Source organism: Mauremys reevesii, linkage group 3 (assembly GCF_016161935.1).
Source record: "Mauremys reevesii isolate NIE-2019 linkage group 3, ASM1616193v1, whole genome shotgun sequence".
NCBI lineage: Eukaryota > Metazoa > Chordata > Testudines > Geoemydidae > Mauremys > Mauremys reevesii.
In genome coordinates this window covers 101,981,783-101,997,739 of record NC_052625.1, presented here as the reverse complement: position 1 = coordinate 101,997,739, position 15,957 = coordinate 101,981,783, and the positions used below count along the sequence as shown (strand labels likewise).

Here is a 15,957-nt window from a genome sequence, read left to right as displayed (position 1 = left end):
TCAAAATACACATCAAGGGCCAACTTTTCAAATAAAGGCACACTGAAAGATTTGTGCCCCCCCCTCCAATTTTTTTTTTAAATCCGACGTGGTGGCACTTCACAGTCCTTTCCAGCAAAGCTCATCTGCTCCTATTAAAAACATCAAGCAGTAAAACGGGTTCATTTTGTAATGTCATAGGATAGCAACAATACTAATACTAAGCCTCACAGCATTTGGCATACTGACATTATAAGAGAAGTGGTTTGAGAAGCTCCCATGACCTGTTAGATTTCTCTTACTGTTGCCTCAATACATTCTGCCTTTAATCATGAAAGACCTGTTTGCTTGTAGGAAGAAATGGTATTTTAACCCCCTTCTACATTACTATTATGACTGAATCAGGGTCCCTGCTTTCAACACAATTATTCCCATACCCAGTTATAATAGTTAAAACTTTTAATGTAGACAGCAAACTGCCAGCTGGGTTTCAATAGCAAATCCTGGCCTGTCCAGTGTTTTAACACTTATAGGGATGGGATTAGGTCTAGACTACTAATTTTGATCATGATGTAACCATATCCCTTGAGTCTGTCAAAAAGTGTCAAGTAGCAAGATACAAAGGATTAATGTTCATCTCAAAGAATGCAGAAATTTAGTTTCTTTATGTACTTCAAAATAAAATGTGCCACTGAATGAAACTTGTCTATTGAATTGGAAGAGTAGAACATTGATGACTTTAATGATCCTGCAAATGGTACTTTTGATACCATCGTAGTCACTGAAACAGAAGTAGGCCTTTCATGACTTCTACCAGTGACTCAGCATCAACTTCAGTCAGAAACAGTTTATCTTTGAGGTGCTAGCCCATTGGTGATTATGCCATAACAATTGGGGTGGCCTTTTTCAGTGGAGTAGGAGGAGGTGAAAAATATCTGGGTTTTTTAGGTAGGGGAAAATGACAAGTCGGTGGTAAATTAAAATACTCCAAAAAACAGGTTCTCAGCATGCATTACTTTACCAGTCCATAATAAACTGAACTGCTTATTATGAAAATGAACAGAAAAGTGTAGCCTCATTAATCTGTGACCTTCAATTGAATCAAAAATAAAAATCATAAACGTATAAAATAAATGTTAATCTGAGATCGGCACCGTATTAGGCCTCATGACCCATGCTATGACTTGGATCAGATAGTGTAAAATGGGGGAATCAGCTAATCATGATGCTACTTCTGAGTTATGAAAATGTGACATAGTCAGCTGAACTTGCATAGGAGGATATGCTCTTCTTGACTGAAGCAAAAGTGTTCCAAAGACTCCAGTTATAACTAAAAATGCCATTAGCAGTCCTCCAAGAATCAAGGTTTCAACTGGTGGAAGTTTTCCTTTATCTGGGGGGAAAAAACAGAGAGGATTTACAAAGGAATTCCCTGTCATCAAATCCATCTGATGATATTGTTACTTGGGACAGAAGGTGTTTTTCCAGTCTTAATGGTGTAAGAATTCATTAGGATCCAATTCTGAACAACATTTACATAGCACTATTGAATGCATAAGCTCCAGAAGGCGGCAAAAGTGAGGGGCACCAGACTCACTTATCTTGGGGACGGTTAGTTTGATGTGTAATGGCAGGAAGAAGGAAATCACACCTGAAACTCAGGTTCAAGCAGCTTGTTGGGGGTGAGGCATGAATTCATGTAAATGATCTCCCCATCTTCTACATTGCATATCATCAGCCTTCACTATCCCTTCTGCTTGCAGGTGGCATATGGAGGCAGCAAGGGTGGCATAGGGTGTGTTTAGTGGAGGTGAGGAAAGGAACAGGTTTCTGGTCATGTTTTTAAATTAAACAACAAAAAGTCTGCTCTGCAAGATGTGGATGTCCTCCTTCTCTTCCATTTACTGATTGCTATAGTGGGGAGGTGATTATCTTGATCTAGTAGGTCATTTGTACTACTGTTTCAGACCTGTTAGCTACTTGAAATCTTCAGGCCCTTTCTGAATTTTTCTGTCTGGGAAAGAATTGATCTCTTTGCTGAGAGGTTGGGGAGACGATCAGAATGGTTAATTAATTCTCTGATATAATCCCATGTGTGGCAACTGGGCTGAGCAGAGTGTTTGGGCTGGATTCTCCTTTCAGTTACACAACTTCTACAATGGTGTAACTATGGTAACTATAGTGACTTTGACGGAGTTACTCCTGATTTACAACAGTGTCAGTGACAGAAGAATCAGGTCCTCCGACTCCACCACTCTCTGAGGAGCTGGGTGGATGACTGAATTGGACATCGCTGTTTCCAGGGGACCTCTCCAGCTCAGGACAAAGATTAGCTTTTAAGGGTATGTCTACACAGAAAAACAAACAAACAAAATCATGGCACTGTCAGAGCCCAGGTGTAGACTTGGGCTCATACTACAGCACTAAAAATAGACATTCTGACTTGGGCTCTGACGCCCAGGAAGGAGGGTGAGTTTCAGAGCCTGAGCTCCGGTCCAAGCTGGAACATCTACATGGCTATCTTTAACACCATAGGGCAAACCCCACAAACCGAAGCCTGTAGACCGGGGCTCTGAGACTTGCTGCTGCAAATTCTGTGGACTCGGAATTCTGCTGTGTAGATGTGCTCTCAGGCTACAGAACAATCAGATCCCTACAGTGGGCTGACCGCAGCCACTGCTCCTGTGGTGGGAGCTGACCGCCACTGGTGGTTAACCTGGCCCTGTTGTTTCTACTCCAACCCCAGGCTCCTGGTTTGACGGTGGCAGCTGCTGCTTCAGTGGCCCCAGCCACTACTCCAGCCCCCACCATTGCTCCTGAGTGGGGGCTGAGAGCTGCTCCAGCCTTGCCACTGTAGCAGGCTAAAGCCAAATAAAGTCACGGAGGGCCACTGAAGTCACGGAAGTAAGGTAAAGCATAGATTGACATAAAACATAGATTTACTTAATCACATAAATAAGAAAACTCATATTTATGGTTTCCATCGCAGCTCACTCATAATAAGGCATAATCGTATATGGGTGATGATACAGGGCCATTGACTTCTCTGGGAGTTTAAGGTTTCCAGAGCCTTCCAGGAACTGGCACATAATAAAAATTAATTTGCATTGGGCAAGGAAGCTAAGTTGTCTGTGATATGCATGAGTTTGAATGTCCTGGATTTTGTGTGTCTAAAAAAATTTCTCCTGTTAATGGAGTATTTATGACATTTTTAAAATTTAAAATATACCAAAATATATCACACCAGGCTACAGAAAACATTATTTTTTGAAACATGGCTTTATGAATCACTTACTTATGTTAGCTTCTCCATCATCTGCCAGCTTTCGCTTGATGGGACCATAAGAGACTGTGTGAGTAGGAAATGGTGTGGTTTCTCTTTTATTCCTGGTTATTCTTCCATAATTAGTACAATTCTGATAAAAAAGAAATTGCAAAGAGTAAATATCCAAGCCTATATGCATACATGCTCCTCAAAGGGAGGTAAAGAAATTCACACTTAAAACTGTTTGCCTGATAAACATAGGCCCCTGATTAGATGAAGGAGCAACAGAATAGAACAATGCTGTGAATAGAGCAATGTTTGAGATGAGCAGAGTCATGTTGCTCCAAGAGAGGGCAGTGATAACTATACACACACACACATCATATACTCAATACTTAAGACAGAGCTTGTCCTGAAGTCCAAAGCAGGAGTATCTGCTATTCAGGAAAGTCATAGTGGAACACAAACCCTTATCATGTAGGTCACTGGCTCAAATTCGGGTCAGGTCAGTAGTGACCTGATCTTGCAGACACATGTGCTTCTCTTTGCTGAACAGTAGTGTCATTAAGCAAAGTGGGGTTAGCTGTGAGCAAAGCTAATTTGTTACCATCTGGTAGCTGTTCAGTGACCTGTTAGAAATGAATTTGGTAGGTTCAATTTTAGTGGACGAGTCCATATTACAAGAAAAAAAATCCCTCACCTGCACAATGGTACTAACTGGCACCTTTTATGCCTTTCTCAGCAAAAAGACAAAGGATTGATTAGACTTGGAGATGGAACTGCCCTCTCATCCCCCACAATTTAGTGTTAGGAAAGCATGGGAAAGTTTGCCAGTTGCTGATCATTCTGTACTTATTCTGTGGATAAATTGAGGTGCATTTTCCTCTGCTGCCAAACTTTTACAAGCACCAAAGTCATTTAGAAAAACAAAAGGCTCTCTGAAATCTGTGTGTTCAAGACAAGCTATCATCTAAGAATGAATTTACAATGATCTGCTCATCTGTGTATATGTATATGTGTGTGTGTATTTATATGAACAAATCATTACAAATAGATACATTCAGTAATAACAATAGAGAGAAGAAGTATAGGATTCAAACCAGGACATTTGATCACAAACTACAGGGTTCTTGCCTGATACCTTAATGCATAATTTCTAGCTGTACTTATATTTCAGGTCTGGAACCAGGTCCTCTAATAAAGTACTGGATACAGAAGTAAATTGAAATGTAGTTTCTAGACTTCAGAACAGTAAACATTGGGGTAATAGTTAAAAGTTTGGGGGGTTGCGACAAGCCCCTGAACCCACTTAGGTACCTACTCACTTTGCAGACTTGTGTTCTTTCTTTCTTTCTTTCTTTCTTTCTCTCAAATGTTAACAAGTATGGCTAAAGGAATAGGTCCATATTAGCTCATCCAATGCAAAGAAATGCTATTCTTTAGCAGAACCTAATCCCATAGAGGGCAATTTTATATACACACACCAAGAAAGCACAGCTGCGTTTTAACTTTTGGTGCATTGCAGATGCAAAGGATAGTTGCTGTTATAGTAAGAATGGGTAGTACCCTCTTGGCACTGCAGTAAGAAGTGGATAAATCAGGGGCATTTTTGCCAGCTTTATGAAAGGCACAGGGCTCTCAGTACAAAACACTGACAAACTCAGAAGTGAGTAATACTGCTGGGAAGGAGACGTGGCTGGGGTAGCAATAGCACAATGATGCACATATTTTAAAATATTGTTTTGGAAGATCCTGCACATCCAGAAGGGACAATTTTCAGATATTAATAAATTTGGCTGTTCTCATTTTATACCTCAAAATAAACAATGAGCTTGATCCAGCCAAAATGATCCTTCATGGCTGCTGTCCCATGGAAACTGTACAGGTCCATAAGTCTCTGCAATCATGGAAGATAATCTCTAGTCTGAGGAAAAAAATGTCCCCTTTCCTGCAGTCACAGGTCAAATCAGTCATCCTGTACTTTCCCCTTTCCAAGGACAAAATTAGAGGCTTCTCCCAGGCCAAGTACTATATTGGCATTCTAGTTATTGGGGATGATGTTGGGGAATTCCACTTAGCAATGACAGGGAATCTCTTGCATTCTTGTGGGAGACTGGGTTCTTCCTCAGCGCTCAGTAATCTGGAGGGCGGGGGTAGGGGAGGGCTTAAAAGGTTTATATATCTGAATAGCTGTACAGTTTGGGAGACAAGAATTTAAAAAACAAGGATCAGGATTCAAGAAACCCTTTGCATCCATAACAAAACAAAGATCAGGAGGCAGAAATTCTACCCTTTCACTCCCTTGCAACACACTGGGGACTGGACATCCAGGTCAGCTGCAGAGACAAAAATAAAACTGTTCATGGTTGGGCTCTGAGTCCACCAATTCCTCCACTCACAGCTGTGCAGGGAAGTTACTAGGGCTGTAGTTATCCACGTGGTGCTGTGGGAAATTTGTGAATGTCCTGAGTCGTGAGAGTTGTGCAGACCTATAGAAAGAGGGCTGGCTCATATACAGAAGTCCGCTGCCTCCTGGGTAGATTTGCAATGTGCAGCTACAAAGCCTTTACTTAAAGGCTTCTATTGCAGGCTGACCTTTCTACTGAGGAACTGGGATCCACATGCTCCCAACTTTTGGGGTCCCAGCTTGGGTGACCAGATGTTCCAATTTTATAGGGACAGTCCCAATATTTGGGGCTTTGTCTTATATAGGGTCCTATTAGCCTCCTCCCCCTGTCATGATTTTTCACACTTGCTGTCTGGTCACCCTAGTCCCAGCCCACATAGGCATTTTCATCTCGGTCAGGCTTTAAAAAGTCCCAATCCATATATTACCTACCAGCATGCACAATTTCATCCTGTTCCAAAACCTGAAAAAAACTGGTTAGCAGTAAAGGACTGCAAAAATCTACCCAACACCAGAGGCCAAATTCAGGCTTGGCATAAAGGGATTCAACCAATGGAGGTTGAACTATGCTATTTCTCTGTGGAATTGCAGTTTGTTTTACTGGGTCTGAATTTGGTCCGAAATATTTAAAGCCTGATTCTCTTCTCACTTACATCAGCTTTATGTGAGGGTAAGGCTATTGACTGTAATAGATTTACTCCAATTTACACCAGTATATGTAAAAAGAGATTACTGGTCAAAAGAGGTTGGATTTTTTTTTTTTTAAAGGGAAGTGTACATTGTTTTCTGGGCATCTTGCAAAAATCAGTCTACATAACTAGGTGCGTAGCAACAAATGACACATGTATCAAGAAACAGACACATACCCTAAATTGTCTGTGGCAGATTTTACTTATGCTGAGCTATTGTCTTGTGTGACTTTCAGACAAAGCATCTGGTTTTATTTGAGTCAATTTCCAAAATGTCATACTGACTTCTTTCTTGATTTCTTTTCTTGCTTAATATGTCTTCCTGGTAGCTTTTCAGATGTAATTCTTGAGGAAACAAACCACTGTACAAAGCCTTGTTATCATTATGCAGCTGCTGTTAATGCCTAAACATCTACCATCAAAAATCATTCACGCTGATATCGCATTTTGTGCCATAATGTCAGACAAGTACTGAACAAGCTGTACTATATCTTCCTTTATGATGTCCGAAAGGTTTCTCTTCTGTTCTGTATTGCGAGCAAAGATATAATCAATCTCCTTGCTAATCATATAAAATTCAACTGCATGGACAGTTTTAAGGAACAGTGTGGTTCTGAGGTGGATTATTATATTAATCCCCTTAGAAAAACTGTCTTTTATGTCACCAGCCCATAAATTGTCAGCTGAATGCTGGTAAATGTCACTTAGTTATAGCTCCTCTAGGATCAACTAATATTTCATGCTTTTTCCTACCACATTATATTATCTGATGAAAAGGATGCAAACTCTGCTATATGTTTTGCTACCATACTGACATGTCTGAATGAAGCTGCAAGCTTCCAGCAGCAGGGCCCTCATCTTCCATAGGTGTTTGTACAATATTGGTTACATTGATGGTGCTCTAAAAATAATATTATAAATCAGTCCAAACTATGTGACCTTGCTCAGGCAAAACACTCTTTGGTGTCAATGGGAATTTTGCCTCTGGAAGGTCTGAACAAGGATCACAGCACAACAGTAATTAATATAGCACTTCACATTTGCAAATTGCTATACAAACATTGATTTCTCATGACAATGCTGGAAATTATGCAAGTGTGATGGTGTGCAGGGACACGCCGCTCAGCTCCCCCTCCCTTGGCACAGGAGGGAAGGACTTAAAAATGGGCTACTTGGGAGATTGGGGAGGGGTGGGGGGATGCCAGTGGGAATGGTGTCCACAACCAGAGTTGGAGAACTTGGCTGAAACTCTGGTGGAGGGAGTTTTCTGTTACTCTTTTTTACTTGGTTAACTTGATTTGATTTCTGGTTATAAACATTATCCTTAAACAAAAACCATGTTGACTGCTCCTGGGTTTGCTGTTTAATCATTCTACCAACTTACACTAAGGATTACTATTCTAACTTTGCAGGTGGAGAAGTGGAGGCAGAGGGCTAGGTGTCTTGCTCAAGGCCACCCATCAAGTGATAGAGATTAGAATTTAGGAGCTCCTGATTTCCAGACCTGCACTCAGTCTACTAGACCACATAGTTTCTCCAGGTTGGCCCAATAATAATTAATAATAATAATAATAATAATTAATAACCCCACCCCAATCCTCATGTACACATGGATATATAAAAAACTTACTGGCTTGCAAACAGCTGCTGTACTGTGACAAATCTGAACTGTGCAGTGCAGAAAAATGTCATTGTAATTGATGCCAACAAACTTGAACATCTGGATCCTAAACATTGCTTCTGCACCTTCACCATTCATTATTACTGACAGTGTTTCATCTTTGACAACTTGGGGGCAGCTATGTAGGACAAAAGATATAAAATAATTAGATCTCAAGGGTCATAAATCTTTGGCATTCATCTGTGTTATATCAGACGCTAGAGGAGATTTAGCCAAACAGCAGTGTCAGTCTGATGGCTGGTCTTGTTTGTGCATCCCTCACATTACCAAGGTTAGAGCTGGTCAGAAAAATGGTAGCAATTTTTGATTACTAAAATGTCTTTGCAACCAAAATAATTTTTTTTTGCAGAAAACAATGTTTTGATACACATTTTTGAATTTTTATTGTTACAAAAATTTCAAAACAAAAAAATTTAGAAAAAGCTTCAGATCTGTTTGTTTTCTACATTCCCCTTCTTTCATCTAAAACTATGTTTCCCTACTTCCCCCCCACTTTTCCAGTGGGAAAAAAAGTAAGAAAATGTGAGTAAAAAACCCATTCTTCCACTTTTTACTCTCCTCCCCCTTTTCAAGTGCATAAAAGAGGGAAACACATAAAAGTAAGAGAAAAAGAAAAAATCTAAATGAATTTTTAAAAAATTCAAAATGAGTTGAAACATTTAATTGCATTTTAAAAGTTTTAATTGAAAAAATTCCTCAAGCCTAATAAAAATTGTTGCAGGTAGTTGGCTTCAATATAAACACCTTCACAATGTGAATGTATCAACCTCATAGGGTAGGAGAATAAGTCACCTAAATTACAACCTTAATGATGCACAGCAGTGCCATTCTGAATTGAAATATTTTGGATTTTGGCCAAAATATTTTGGTTTTTCAGTGAAACATTGAAATTACCCAAAGATAGCTGAAACTTTTATTAAATATTTTGTTTAGTTGAAAACCTAGTTTTCCATTGAAAAACAGTTTTGATGGGCAATATTCCAGGGCCGCCCAGAGAATTCCGGGGGGGGGGTGTGTGGGGGGGGGGGGCCCCGCTCGGCGACCCCACCAGCCCCAGCGCGCACGCAGCGCGCGCGGCTCCCTTCTTTCCTGCATTTGGCTCCGGTGAGTTGCCCGCGGCAGCGCGCAGCCGGCGGCAGAGCCCGGGAGCGGACGACTGGTGCGGTGCCGTGGTGTCCCGCTCCTTGCGCTGCCTGGCCCATCATGCCCCTGGGGCCCCCCTCTTTGCCCCCTCTGCCCCCTGCAATATTCCACTAGCACTAATGTGGGATTCTTTTTATTTGCCTTCTGATTTCTGAGACATTAGAGTACACTTGAGTCATGTTTTAAAGCTTTTTTCTGCAACCATGAGGGCTAGAAACTTTCTTTTTTAAAAAAATGATAGCTAAGATTTTCACTTTGTCCCTTCACTTCAGGAACTGCAAGAGTATCAATAAAATTGCAAAAGTTGGCAACACTGAGATTCCTGAAATGCAAACTATGAACTTTGAAATTTGAGTTTTCACACCAGAACCTTGTTACTAAGAGTTGCTCTCATCTAGTCTAGGAACAGAACTAATAGCATCTGATCTACATGTCCTGTCAAAACTAAACACCACAATTTTAATTTCAAATATCAAATAATTGCATGAATGGCTTGCAAGCCAATCTGCAGATTAAAAATTATTTGTAGAAATGTAGAAAATCCTGTATCCTATGCAGCAGACAGACCTAAATTGTGTGTGAAGGAGCCCAGAATTGTGTTGTACTATCCCCCAACCTTGTTCCCCTCCGAGGCCTCTCCAACCACCACAGTATTCCTTGATGGTGTTTCAGATAGAGAGTGACAGAGAGAGTCATTTTAGTTTACACTTCCTCCATGTATTTAATTTTCAGTGTGCTGTAGATTTTTGTATTGAAAATAAGTAAGTGCATTATAAAAGCTGTCAGGTTGTGTTAGGAGATAGTTGGGGCTTTCACCATTTCAGGAAGGCATAGTTTTGTACCTAGGAGGCAGTTGAAACTTTTGGTAATGGGGAAAGGATATATCTCTGTTCCTTCCCCATCTGCGAAGAGGCAAAAATACTTTAATGTGTGAGGAGAGGAGGGTTTGAATTCATTATTCCCCATCCCAACAACCCATGACATCAAATAGTTACCCCATTGCAGCTTATCCCAGTATCTGCCATTCCATCCAACAATGGAAAATAAGCACATTACCCTGGTATTTCTGCTAAAATTATCATCAGTAAAAAAGCTACTGTATTTAAACTGTTCCGAGTCTTCACTGTCACCACCCCACAGAGATGAATTACAGAAGTTTACGCTACTTATGTTACAAGCTGTGTGCAGACTCAAGGCAGATCTCACATTATTGGTTTACATTACCTCACACTTGAAAAGTTTTTCCTTCCCAACTGTATGGTATAGTGTGACATTTTGGGGCCCACCCAGACTGGTAAGATTGTGTTTTGTTTTTGTTTTTAAACGAAACCTTAGATTCTGGAATATAACTGCATGGGAATTTAAAATTATGTAACAATTTAGATGTCTGCATAATCACATTATACACAGGGCCCAGCTAATGTATTTTAGGTTACAAACCTATCTTCTATAAAGGAATATTGAACAGCATAAGAAGGATCCTTTGTTGGTGTAGACCAGCAGTCCTCAAGTTGGATTATTAAATGACCTGGGACCTGTCAGAGGACAGAAAAAAATGAATCTGATAAGAATGCAGATTTCGATCTTCAACATATAATATTCTCACCATCTCCTAGGTGCTTGTGACAAGCTCAAAATATGTTAAGGATGAAACCAATAGTTAGATCAAATTGGTTACGCTGTGTCATGATTCGAACTCTCCAACAGATGGTTGTGTTGTTGAGACCCCATTGCATCCACTTGAAGCATTTCCGCATCAACTTCCAAACTTCACTGAACTATGAGGGAGGCCAAGGAAATTGTGTGTTTGTGTGGGAGGCAAAGGTGAGTAGAAGAAAAGTGGGAGGCATAGAAGGACACACTGGAATATCTTAATCCATCCCCGCAGGTTCTCCAATTTAACAGGTCTTCTCAGGTCCACCAGAATGAGAACTCCCCTCCCAAATGAAGTTCTCCAAAAGGAGCTATCTCCAGAGTGAAACTTGTTGCTCCTCCTTGAGATATTCTGAGCTGCAAGCATCCCCATCTCCATGATCCCCTGCCTGTAATAAGGGCTGGGACGTGGTGGGAGGGGACAAGATGAGGGGGAGCTTTGCTTCTGAACAATGGTACCAGCTCCAGTCCTTTCTTCTGGCAGATTATTTCTCTGGTGAACTTGTGCCCATGATTCACTGTTGATGAAGGTCTGATAGACCCTTCGTCAGACTGGGCCTCTGTATGCTTTACAGCCACAAAAGGGTGGGGATAGATTATGGAGACATTACACATAAAGGGGGGGGATGTAATTGTAAGCAGGGAGCATGGATGGTGAGGGGTATGGATGGGGGTGGATATGGCCAGGGGCTCAGAGGTTGTAGAAGGAGCTGCGGAGCAGAGCTGAGGAGCTAGGTTGAGTGGACGAGCTCTTTTGTTGACTCTCACCCCGTCCCTTCTTCCCACTGGTTCCTCGCGCTGCTGAAGAGACCAGTTCCCTGGCCCCAGCGGGCAGCCTTGCTCCCTAGTTCCATAGGCCTCTGTCCAACCACACCGTCCAAATCTATCCCAGCCAGCAAATTATTTTTTCCCTACTACCCCTTTATTTTATTATCCATTTTAAAGGATCAAAATAAATGATCATAAAAATGCCTAATGACTGAAATGTTTCCTCTTCTGTTTTGTGTACCTTCTCTCCCATGTTTGGTTAACTATCAGAAGGTCTCTGTTATACTCACTGTGAAGACCAATGGTTGTACAGATGCTTGCCTTCACTTTCAAGGCACTGTACCTTCACCTGAAAGGGTTTAATCAAGGAATCAAGTGTATTAGGTACCATATTGACTTTGACAAAGATGTTATCCTCTAGGGTTAGAAAGGGAACAGTAGTCCACATATCCTCAAAATTTGGGTCCTTGTACAGCATCATCGAGACAGAAAAATTCCCATCTTCTGTGTTCAGTGTAATGGTTCTGTAAACAACAGTTCAGATCAATCAAGCAATTAAAGTGGCACACACATTATCATGAGTGTATACAAAAGTAAAGCTAAAACATTTTTAACTGCCACGGTTGAAGTGTTTAATAAGGTCTGCACTCCAGAGAAGCAGCAAGGTGCCCAGTGATCAGGCGTAACCAGTTAGATTACCTGCACTCAAGGGCTTGACTCACCATGGGGCAGACCCTGTCCCACACCCTTTGGCTGCTTAACATCATGACAGTAGTGCTGGTTGGAAAATCTTTGACAGAACCATTTTACATCAGAAAACGCATTTGACAATGTTGCAACATCCCATTTTGACATTTTCAGAATGAAACATTTCTATTTTCCATTTGGAAATGACTTTTCATTTCATTTTGTATTGTATTATAATGGCAAATAAAAATAATGGCAAAATCAAAACAAAATTAAATGGTTTTTTTTCAGAATTTTCTTTCACTGGGAATTTTGAAGAGTTTTTGGATTTCCTTCCTACTTAGAATGAAGACACAAAATCCTTCACAAAATGGAATTTGCATTCTGCCATACAGCTCCACTCTCCAGTGATGCAAAACAGCTATAAAGCCAATGGATCTGACTCCCTAAGGATTTTCCCTAGCCAGGGGAATCCCCAGATGGGCTGAGCTGCTATACTGGTTCCTATGCCACTATCCTTCTCCTCAGTGCAAGGGGGTGTATCTGGAGGAAAGCGGGTAAGCCCCAATTATCTCTGATTGCCAAAATGGTTCTTTGGGGCCACTGATAGCCAGGCATAATTTTGAGCAGCCTCTGATCTTCTTCAGTTTGTGACAGAATCTGGCCCATCCCATGGTTGTCTCCGGGATCGGGTTAGCATAGAGGTGATTTAAAGCTACCTTTGCATCCCCACTCCAATGGTCTTGTCCTGATAGGGTGACCAGATGTTCCAATTTTATAGGGACAGTCCCGATATTTAGGGCTTTTTCTTATATAGGGTCCTATTACCCCCCACCCCCTGTCCCGATTTTTCACACTATCTGATCACTCTATGCCCTGAAAACAGGTTAGTCAGATTTGGGGATCTGGGGCCATGTGCACAGACTCCACAGTATTCTAGCTAAGACTCAAACCATGGGTATCATAGTATGAGCCAGAAAGGCCAAGCCAATATGAGTTGTGAAAGTGTGTCTGAGCTAGAAATAATTCTTAGTGTCTCTTATAGGGATTCCTCTATTTTTTCACACTAGTGTTTCTGGATTTTCCCCTTTTGCCTTCAGAGGTCCTCTTGTTTCAGGAAACAGACTCAGTTATTTCAAAATAACAAAAAACAGGCTGAAAGAGAACATCAGTAAAAAAGTATTCTTTTACCCAGGCTGGTGCTGGGGCCCTGTGCTGCTGATGCTGCTGTCTTTCAGAAGACACACAAAACGGAGGTGTTGAGCCTCTAATGCAGCAAAACACTCATTACAAGCTCAAGTCTGACTGAAGTCAATGGGACTTGAACACAAGTTAAAAATTTGCTTTATGTGTAAGTGCTTTGCTGAATTGGGGTCCTAGCATGGTCATTTTTCACAAGAATAGGCTGTTAGCCCCAGTGTCCTGTCCAGTTTCCATCTCTAGTATTTAGGGGTGAAGTGATTAATCTAGGCCCAGATCCACTTACATGCTGGGGTTACCCTGACAGCTGGGAGTGTGTTTCTGCATGCCAGCCGACTCAGTCATGCCTCCCATCTGCTGCTGGTACTTCCCCTAGCTTGGCCGACATTGTGCCTTGTGGCCCCAGAATTCATTTCTTCTTCTCTGAGTTCTGGGCTGGGAGCAGATGGCTAACCAGCAGCAGCCAGCTGAGCACCATGATGCCAGTAGCACACTGAAGCAATGATTCAAGAGCTCCTCCATAGGTGAGGCGTAGATTGCCAGAATCCCAATTAATTTAGTAATGATTTGTATTACTGTAGTGCCCAGAGGCTCCATTGTATGGACATAAAGAAAGACAGCCCCAGCTCTGAAGAGCTTACTGTGTAAAACAAGACAAGACAAAGGAAGTATTATTAGTCCCATATTTTAGTTTAACAGATGGGCAGCTGAGGCACAGAGAGATTAAGTGATTTGCCTTAAATCACCCAGGAAGTCCATTATAGAGCCAGGGACTGGACAGAAATCTCCGAGTCCCAGTCCAATCTCCTAGCCAAAAGAGCGGCCTTCCTCTCAGTAAATGTGCTCCAGCCAATATTACTATATATTATGCAGCCTACAAAAAATTGGCTCTGGTTCTTCTGGATGAAACAAGCTATGTGAAACTAGACAAATGAGAAGTGTGTACACCTTCTGGCTTAATTTGCCTTTGTTTTCAATGGAGCTTTATTCAGGGCAATTTAATAGTACAAGCTAGAAAACAAAAACAAAAAAAAGGAGTTACCTGGTGTCAACACTGATTTTATTCTCTCCGTTAGGCTGTTGTACCATGTAATTAACAGGGTATCGGCAAGCAAATGTGATATTGATAAAGGTCCTTGTAATTATATCAGAGAAGTTGCTTTGTATAGTGTTGATGAAAACAATGTGTGCACCATCAGAAGCCTGAAAGATAATACAAAATATAGAGTTGTTGCTATTTCTGTATAAAGAGCCTAATTTGCATAATACGCTGAACACTTAGGGATGCATGTATCACTGTACATTCTGGAACTCCATTAAAAGTTATTATTATTATTAGTTAATTAAGTTTATGGCACAGTACAAACAGACACCACTCGACAGCTCCTGCCCAGAAGACCTTACAATCTAAAGGTATGGTCCTGCCTCTGCATTCAGATATGGTAGTAGGTGTGTGGTAATGGATATGCAGGACTTGGAGACATGATTGTCATCATACAAGGAGACCCAGTAATAGACTTGTAAAAGACAAATGTGCAGATGGAGTCATGGGCTGGCAAGCTGTGTATAGACATATTTCATGGAGGTGAAGCGCTAGGTGTGTGTGAAGACATTGTAATGCCTGGAGGCAAACCACGATTGTAAGCATGGAAGTGCATGTTCTCCCAGAGGCAAATTAATGAGCACGGAGGTTCCCATGCATTTTCCTAATACAATTCTCTTGATGTCTAAGGGGTTGCATGGGATTTTATTCATGGCAGAATTTGGCATTTTATTATTGCTGGGGCTTTCCAACCTAAACTGCATATGTACAGCAAGTCTTTGCAATTGCCTGTAATAAGACCTGCTCAGATGCACCTCTGGCAATATGAGCTTTTTGATCAGTGACAGTTAATGTCTGACAGGGAAGTTATACTTTAACACATTAAGCGTTAGTAATATTTTTACTAGTGAGCCCACATTACTAATATTAGTAATTCGGACAACATGTATGATTGGTATTAGTGCTACAATGTTCTAGGAACAATTTGTGGCAGCATCAGTCTTGCTGAATGTCTGAGAGAATAACAAGAAACTATGACTGAGTAGCGGCAATGGAACATACAGAGAAAATACCAAATTGTTTGATTCAGAGTTAAACATTTGAGCTATTCTGCAGTTGTAATCTACAACAGCTGTAGCACACAGGGAACCAAACATGCTATTCAAAAGAAGTAATACAACTACTTCACAACAGCATGTTGTGCATATTACCATTCTAGTTCCACAGTCTGTGAAATTGATTTTAATGCTGAATACGTAGAAGCTTCCTGTCTCAGTACCATGGCATTCTGGGTCATTGAGGTGTAAATCAGAGATCTGGAATGAAATCATATTTTTTGGTACAGTTTATCACACTTTTAGCACCAGTTTATTTCATCACTACCTAATCCATACAACATTCTGGGTTTTAAGACATAATGTTTCACCATCAAATAGTATAACC

At 41.0% G+C, this 15,957-nt stretch overlaps 1 protein-coding gene across 1 annotated transcript in view; it reads right to left on the bottom strand.

Annotated features, from left to right (window-relative positions):
- Positions 1-643: 643 nt before the first annotated feature.
- LOC120402033 (pancreatic secretory granule membrane major glycoprotein GP2-like) overlaps positions 644-15,957 on the bottom strand; it is a 31,169-nt gene continuing 15,855 nt past the window's right edge. The window contains exons 2-8 of the mRNA XM_039532359.1: positions 15,726-15,830; positions 14,515-14,675; positions 11,974-12,109; positions 10,605-10,699; positions 7,971-8,139; positions 3,275-3,395; positions 644-1,372 (exon numbers count right to left, since the gene is read on the bottom strand). Coding sequence (XP_039388293.1) covers positions 1,200-1,372; positions 3,275-3,395; positions 7,971-8,139; positions 10,605-10,699; positions 11,974-12,109; positions 14,515-14,675; positions 15,726-15,728 — 858 coding nt within the window. The 5' untranslated portion in view covers positions 15,729-15,830 and the 3' untranslated portion in view covers positions 644-1,199. The remainder of the gene's footprint in view (positions 1,373-3,274; positions 3,396-7,970; positions 8,140-10,604; positions 10,700-11,973; positions 12,110-14,514; positions 14,676-15,725; positions 15,831-15,957) is intronic.